This window comes from Silene latifolia, chromosome 4 (genome assembly GCF_048544455.1).
Source record: "Silene latifolia isolate original U9 population chromosome 4, ASM4854445v1, whole genome shotgun sequence".
NCBI lineage: Eukaryota > Viridiplantae > Streptophyta > Magnoliopsida > Caryophyllales > Caryophyllaceae > Silene > Silene latifolia.
In genome coordinates, this window is record NC_133529.1 from 110714930 (window position 1) to 110723121 (window position 8192).

Below are 8192 nucleotides of genomic sequence, written 5' to 3' on the forward strand. Positions count from 1 at the left end.
CATAGTCACCCCACCTTTCTTGGGTACTATATGGACGGGACTCACCCACTTACTATCGGTGATTTGGTAAATAATCCCCGCTTCAAGCAATTTTAAGACCTCATTTTTCACAACCTCTGCCATCTTTGGGTTTATACGCATTAGACCATCAACCTTAGGTTGACTTCCCTCCTCTAACACGATCCTATGCATGCACAATTTTGGACTTAGTCCCTTGATGTCCTCAATGCTATACCCTAGTGAGCTCTTGTGGGATTTTAAGACTTTCAAAAGTTTTATCTCTTGAGCCTCACTTAGGTTAGCATTGATAATCACGGGATAAGACTCTTCCTCACCAAGAAAGGCATACTTGAGTGAGGGAGGTAGAGGTTTGAGTTTTAACTTTGGAGGGAGAAGTCCCTCCACCTTCTTCAAGAGTTCATCATACACCTAATGGTCTTCTTTCATTTCCTCATCATGTAGGGAAATTTGGAAGACTTCCTCCATCTCCGACTCTTCCCGAGCCACCGATTCAACTACTTCATCAATTACTTCAATGGTACATGCTCTTTCAACTTTGGGGCCTTTCATCAAATTTGGAAGATTAAATTCGACTTTGTCACCCTCAATCCGGAAGGTTAGCCGCCCATTTCTCACATCAATAAGTACTCCTCCGGTAGCCAAGAATGGCCTACCTAGGATAATTGGGGTATGGCTATCCTCCGGGATGTCAAGGACAACAAAATCGGCCGGGATTAAATATTTTCCAACCTTGACGGGTACGGCTTCAAGCACCCCCAAAGGGCGCTTGACGGACCTATCCGCCAATTGGAGGGTCATGATAGTAGGGGCAAGACTATGAATGCCAATTTTTCTTGCAACCTTTAGAGGTATGACACTCACACTTGCTCCCAAGTCACAAAAAGCTCTTGAAATTAGAACACCGCCAACCAAACAAGGAATGGAAAAGCTTCCCGGTTCACCAAGCTTAGTGGCCATTTTGTTAAGGATATGAGCACTACATGCCTCTTCCATTGCCACTATTTCTTGGTCACCCAAGACTCTCTTCTTAGTCAAGATGTCCTTTAAAAATTTTGTGTAAGTTGGCATGTTCAAGATTACCTCGGTAAAGGGTAGGGTCACCTCGAGTTTCTCAAGCATGTCACAAAACTTGGCATACTTGAGGTTTTCCCTACTCTTTATTGCTCTTGAGGGGTAAGGAAGATGAGAAACAAGTTGAGAATCGGAAAGTACCTTTGGAGGATTTGAATTCTTTGTTACCTTAGTGGTGGGTTGTAGGAGCACCTCCTCGGTAGCATCTTTACCACCTTCTTTCTCATAAGGTAAATCCTCAACCAAACCGTCAACTTCCCTTTCCACTCGAATTTTCCCACTTGAAGGTTATTCACAAGCTTTCTTCCCTTTCTTAGCTTCACTCATCCGGGCCAATGGTGTCATCGGTGGGCTTTCCCTTCCACCATTCATTTCCATCCTCTTTCTCTTAGGGTCCACATCAACCTCTATCTGAATATGCTTGTAGGGGTCTTCAAGCTCTATTTCACTTCTCAAGACCACCGCATATGCTTGGTGGCTAGTAGAGCCGTCCTTGGAGCTTTGCCCTTGAGCTAACAAGCCACCGGGTGGCCTATGGGGGTTAGTAAGAGCATGAGCGAGCAATCGGGCCTCCAATTCCCTCATTTCCTTTTGGTGAGCAAGTCTTTGGTTAGCATTTTCTTGTTGAGTAACCTTCATGAAATTAGCCAAGTCTTGGGTATGTTGCATTTGCATGTTCTTCACCACCCTCATAAGTTCACTTTGGGAGGTGTCACCTAGGGGTTCTTGATAAGGTTGGTTGGCTATGGGTAAGGGGAACTCATAGTCGTTCCGGGTGTTGGGACCTTGATTGTTGTTGGGATTTTGTCCCCCTTGATAATTCCCTCTTAGGCCATTGTTGTAGAAGTTTGGTCCTTGACCTTGGTCTTGAAAGCCTTGAGCAAACCCTTGCCCAAATCCTTGATTAGCTTGGTTAATTTGGTTCCCTTGATATAACCCTTGGGTGTTTTGATTGCCATCGAAGTCTTGGTTCCCAAAGTTTTGGTTTTGGTTTCCAGTGTTTCTTTGATTAGGATACCCACCTCTAGATTGAGAGAACCCGGGTGGATTGGTATTGGGTGCTTGTGGTTGAAGGTGTTGTGGGTTTTGAACATTGATGCTCTTGTAGCTAAAGTTGGGGTGGTTCTTTAAACCCGGATGATAGTAGTTTGTGTTTGGGTTATAGACATTGGGATTGTTGTAGGGTGGTCGTGGTGGCCTTAAATTGTTGTTATAGCTTTGGAAAGTATTAACATATTGCATGTTGTCCCCATACCCCACATTATAGGAGTTGTTAGCACACAAATCAAAGGTGTGCCCATATCCCCCACATAGCTCACAAGGAACACTTTGGATCGTTTCCTCCATTGGTGGACCATGGGATCCACTAGCTTGATGGACTTGGTTTCTTTGCAATTGTTCAAGTTGCTTGGTGAGAAGATCAAGCTTGGCATTTGTCTCGGCATTTGAACTAGAAGATTTATCCTTAGGGCATCGCCCATTCCTCCTAGGCATATTTCCCCTTGATCGATAGTTGACCTCCGAGTCCACCATCTTCTTGATTAGTGTCGTCCCTTCCTCATCACCAAAGTGGTCAAATACCCCTCCCGCAGAGGCATTCACCATTTCTTTAGTTCTAGGCAACAAGGTTTGGAAGAAGGTTTGGGTGACATACCACTCCGGAATCCCGTGGTGAGAACAACTAGCGATAAGGTCTTGATATCTATCTCATGCTTCACCCAAGAATTCTCCATCCTCTTGTTGGAAAGTGTGGATTTTATTTCGAAGCATGGCGGTCTTGGATGATGGATAGCACTTGGCCATGAATGCCTTGGCTAAGGCATCCCATGTTGTGAATGTGTCCGGAGGGTGAACATTCAACCACTGGTCCGCCTTGCCTGTCAAGGAGAATGAGAATAACATCATTCTTAGTGTATCTTCGGATACCCCATTATTTTTCATCATAACGACTTTGTTTTTGAACTTTCTTAGATGATCATGAGCGTCTTATTCAATGTGTCCCCCGAACAAGTCTTTTTCAATCAACCCAACTTGGGCGGGGTGCACCTCAAAATTGTTGGGAGCCAAGGTGCCAAAGTTGATAGGGTTACAAGCATCATTATGGTTTGGGCGGTTATGGTCACGTAAATCCATTGGAGGTGGTGGATTGGGTATATGAGCGGGTGGTGATTGAGGTGGAGTTAGGATTTAGAAGTCGTGAAAAGGATTTTCCATTGGAGTCTCAATTGTGTTGTTTGGTTTTAGTTGGGTTGTGGTTTCAATGATTGGTAGTATAGGTGAGTTTGGTTGGTCTATGATTGCTTAAGGAGAATTCCTAACTCTTGCAAGAGTCCTTGTCCTTAAGGTTCGAAAGAGCCTCTCGGGGTCGGAGTTAAAGAGCAAGGCTTGATGGTTCCTCCTAGGCATGCACTCAATAAACCGTTAGTCTCCTAGTGTTTTTTACACACTAAGGAGAGGCAAAAATCACACACTCTATAATGAAGCACATAACTACTAAAGCAAACAAGCAAGTGAGTTAAAACTAAAGCTAAGACCTTTAACAAACTAAATATAACCTAACGCCATCCCCAGCAATGGCGTCATTTGATGAGTAGAGAATTTAGTCGTCATTCCTACTATCAAAAACACTTTATAAAGAACCCAAATTAAGTAGTATAATTAGGGTGTCGGTCTTAAGGATGGCGGGGGCTTACACGATAATTTAATTGGGTCTTAGTCTAGTCAAATAAAGAGGGAGATTGATTTAATACTAGCAACTGATTTTAAACTAAGGCAAGCAATTAATAAGATGTGTAAACAATTGATTTAAAAACTAGGGTAGTCGGGTTCCCCTAAGCAAGGCAAGTTAAAAATGGGTGTCAAATGGTTTCCGGGTAATTGTTTGTGAAGAAAGTGAACTAATTTCATAAACTCGTCTTAAGACGGACACAAAATCTTCATTAAGCATCCTATCTCATCATAAACATGTTATCAAGCAACCACATAAACTCTCATTCATGAGGAAACTAAGCAAACATTGAAGAAAAACATGAACTCTCATACACACATTTCAACACCTTATATGCATGACTATAAACACTAACATTATCACCCAAAAACATTATTAATAACCCATTTTATTAACTTAAACCTCCACTTAGGTTCCCCCTAATCCTAGTGGGTGACTACTCACACATGCTTACAAAGCAAGAGCAAAAGCAAACAAACATGGCAACAAATATTTTGTAAAGATGAACAATTATTAAGTGACAAAAGGAAATGTAAACTGTTGAATAAACAAAGCAAATAAAGAAGAGAATTATACCAACAATTAGCAAAGATTGCAAATTTGATTAAATTAAGGAAGAAATTCTTCAATATCTTCAAAATACAACCCAATAACTAAATGTAAACAATTGATATTAACTATTACTAAGCTAATTAAGGAAGTAATTAATGTTTGATTAAGGAAAGATTAAAGTTTTGATTAAGAATTTGCATAAGATTAAGGGAGTAATTCTAGATCTAGGGTTATATGTACATACAAATGATTAAGGGAGGGGGTATTTATACTATCCCCTTGGATTAAACATAAGGAGAAAAGAATGAAGCCCAATTCCCGTCAGAGGTCTATGTGCCGGCCAACCGGTTGCTGGCCTCCCTACCGGCAGCGAGTTCTTTTTTTCCAAATGTATAGAATTGACCTGGGGATGTTCTCTTCCGGTGGACCGGTTGCCGGCCTGCCGGCAGAGGACACCTCTTGCTGGTTTTTTTTCTTCAATTCTTCAATGAGTTGGTGGCGTGTGCTTGGGTGACCACCGGCTGCCAAAGTTGCCAACCAAGCAGCGAGTTCCTTTTCTCTTTGCTTCATTTCTATCCTCCAAATTGTCTAAGGTATTGGGAGGGGTTCCTGCCGGTGGGGCGCCACCGCCTCTTGGCAGAGAACACTTCTTCAACAATTCCTCCTTTTTTTCTTCATGCTTACTCATCGAATAATCTTACTTGCTCTGATTCCTCTATAACCACCTCAAATCCTGCAGGAGGGGCACAAAATCATAGACGAGGAGATCAGACACAAAATGCAAGATAAGACATACAAAACCGACTCAATTGGAGTCGGAATACATGAAAATAGAAAGGAAATTCGGTGTAAATAAATCATATATCAATGGGCCAGCCCCACCCATATATGTGAAGCTAAATTTTCAATTTTTTCATTTTTCTTGCATGTCTAATGGATCAACGCACCATGGTATCAGTGGGTCGTGCCTCAAAAGGTCGTGTCGTGCTGGGCAAAGGTACATCGGGTTTGGCTAAATGAAGGTTTTGGCACGGCATGAAGCCTGATACATATCGTACCATGCTGAGCCGTGCCAAAACCGTGTCTTGCCAAGATGAATCGAGGGGTGTGTTGGGCGTACCGGCCCATGAGCGCAATGTCAACTTTCGCCTCTTCACTAGACTCCAAACTAATGTAACAATATAAAGAGGGGGGATCGACAAACACTACCAACTTAAGTCCCCTTTTTCACAATCACTACCAATAAAAAAAACTTCCATAATCATTACCAACATAGTGACTCCGACATACTATCACTACCAAATTCCACGTTCTGTCCAAATTATGAATTATATGACCAGAATACCCTTGCCACCTCAAACATCTTATCCCACCACCATCTTCCACCACCACCCAAATCTGACCAAAAAGAACCCAAAAAAATGGCCCATCGCTGCCACCTCGACTCCTACCATCTGCCACTCCCCTCAAACACCGAAGCAGCTACGGGAAGGGAAGAGGTCGACAGGTAAGGAGAGACAAAGGGGGAGGTCGTGGTGAGTGTGGTGTGTTAGTTGTGGTTGTCGAGGAGGGGGGTTGTGCTACGGCGGTGGGATTTGCTCCGGTGGTAGGTGGTGGTCCAGATCTGGATGAAGGTGGTCGTGATGAGTATGGTGTTAGTCATGGTTGATGTGGTGGTGGTTGTTGGTGGTGAAAGGAGAGATAGAAAGAAGATAAGGAGAAGTGGCGGCTGGTGGTGGTGGATGGTGGTGGATGGTGATGTTGTGTGGATGGCGACGATATTGGTGGTGTTGGAGTAGGTGGTGGTTGTAGGTGGTTATGGGGGGGGGGGGGGGGGTAGTCTGGGGATAAAAAAAGAAAATTTGGGCTGGAAATTTGAATTTTTCGACTTTAGTAAGGTTTCGCGGGCAAATGGTAGTGGTTTTGTTGTCGGACTTACTTTTGTGGTAGTGATTTTGAAATGTTTTTTTTTATGTAGGTAGTGATTGTGTAAAAGAGGATTTATGTTGGTAGTGTTTATCAATTACCCATAATAATAATAATAATAATAATAATAATAATAATAATAATAATAATAATAATAATAATAATAATAATAATAATAATAATAATAATAATAATAATAATAATAATAATAATAATAATAATAATAATAATAATAATAATAATAATAATAATAATAATAATAATAATAATAATAGAATAATATAAAAAATGATATGGCAAGTGGAAAAGCAATTTCTAAGCAAAATTGGTTATTATAGAAATTCGCGCCACACTAACACGTGGAAAAGCAATCATTACGCAAAATCAGTTGTTGAAATTATTATATTATTATTACTAATATTTTTATTATTTGAATGATTATGAAATAAGATGGAATTTAGGTTGATTGAATTTGGGTAGGACTCTAACAAATAACTGACAATAAGATCATTCGAAACATGTTATTCATCTGCTAATATGCTATCTACTATCTAAAATCTAATTCTACTAATTGTCAAACATGGGGTATAACATAGACTCTATAAAAGACTAACAAAACTTAAAGACTAATTGAAATTAAATTTCTCACAAAGTAATTAGATTAAATTTTAAACTCATAAGTTACTAAAGATGACAAACATTTTAAAATTGTATCGATCAATTACTATACATCATATTATCAAGTCATCGATGATGTAGTTGTTAGAATATAAAATCGATTATGGAACTTCAATCATTAGCAGAACATTATTTAGTTACCCGTGCAATGCACGGGCATGAAATCTAGTTATACAATTATTTAACATACACAAATGTAATATAAGTAGGTTCTATTTTGGAAACTATTAAAAGGTAAATAAATCAAACTAGATTTCCAAAAGATATAATATTCTATAATTATTTCGAATTTAATGCATATATGTAATATATTTATATAAATGTATAACCTCTTAAAATTGTATGGCTAAATAGTAAAAGTAATTATGTTAGTAGGTGAAAATAATTGTACTAACATCTCGCTACTAACATTGAATATAATAATATTTTAGTAATCGCTCATTTCAATAGTTAAAGTTGAGGGGTAATATCCGTATAAAACCCTTAAATTTTAGGACTATAACGTATCTTTAACATGTGATTATTGTCATAAAACAAAAATACAAGAGAAAACGATAAGAGAATAGAATCAACCTCGGGTCCTTGTGAATTCGGCCTAAGACAGAAATCAATGTAGATTTCCTCCTAATCGTTACACCCAAGACCGTCTGAGACTATGCCCCTTGTGCTAGAAATTACTCTCTAATTGACTTGCAATATTGAGAGAGTTGTTGTGAGGTTTTCGATGTGAGATCTAGAATTTCAGAGAAAATTGCCCCGAAACCCTAATTTCTTTGCAAATGAGATGATTAGGTCACAAAAGGAGAGAAGCTCCCCTTTTGTTTGTTTCGGCCATGGGTTTCAAAATGGGAGAGAGTGGGCTTTCACTTTTGTAATACCCGCCCTTTTAGGGATCCCTTTGACCAGCATTGACTGTCCTTGGGGGCGGGAGTAACCTTAGGGAAGTATGCCAAACCATCTTGGGGTGCGTTTTATAAGTGGTACTCGATAGAGTAGAGGCTACTCGATCGAGTAGCTAGGGCACTCGATCGAGTAGGGGGTTACTCGATCGAGTATGTTGGGTACTCGATCGAGTGCCTGGGTTTTATTGGGGATTTATATCGCGTTTTGTTAAATCCGCAAATCACTTTCGCCACTTTCCTTCTATCCTTCAGCCGCCTCTTTCCCTTCCCTTCACCTCAAAACCTCCATGGAAGCCTTTGTGAAGATCCTTGTG

At 40.2% G+C, this 8192-nt stretch overlaps 1 protein-coding gene and 1 non-coding gene across 2 annotated transcripts; one reads left to right on the forward strand and one right to left on the reverse strand.

Moving 5' to 3' along the window:
- Positions 1–429: 429 nt before the first annotated feature.
- LOC141651924 (uncharacterized) lies at positions 430–978 on the reverse strand. The gene has a single exon (XM_074459614.1). The coding sequence runs from the start codon at positions 976–978 to the stop codon at positions 430–432; it is 549 nt and encodes a 182-aa protein (XP_074315715.1).
- Positions 979–2755: 1777 nt separating this feature from the next.
- Positions 2756–2862, forward strand: LOC141653999 (small nucleolar RNA R71). Its single transcript, XR_012547582.1, has one exon. It is a non-coding gene; the product is annotated as a small nucleolar RNA R71 (small nucleolar RNA).
- Positions 2863–8192: the final 5330 nt, after the last annotated feature.

Excerpts from the sequence above, each read along its gene's own strand:
- LOC141651924 (XM_074459614.1), bottom strand. The coding sequence starts at position 978 with ATGGCCACTAAGCTTGGTGAACCGGGAAGCTTTTCCATTCCTTGTTTG.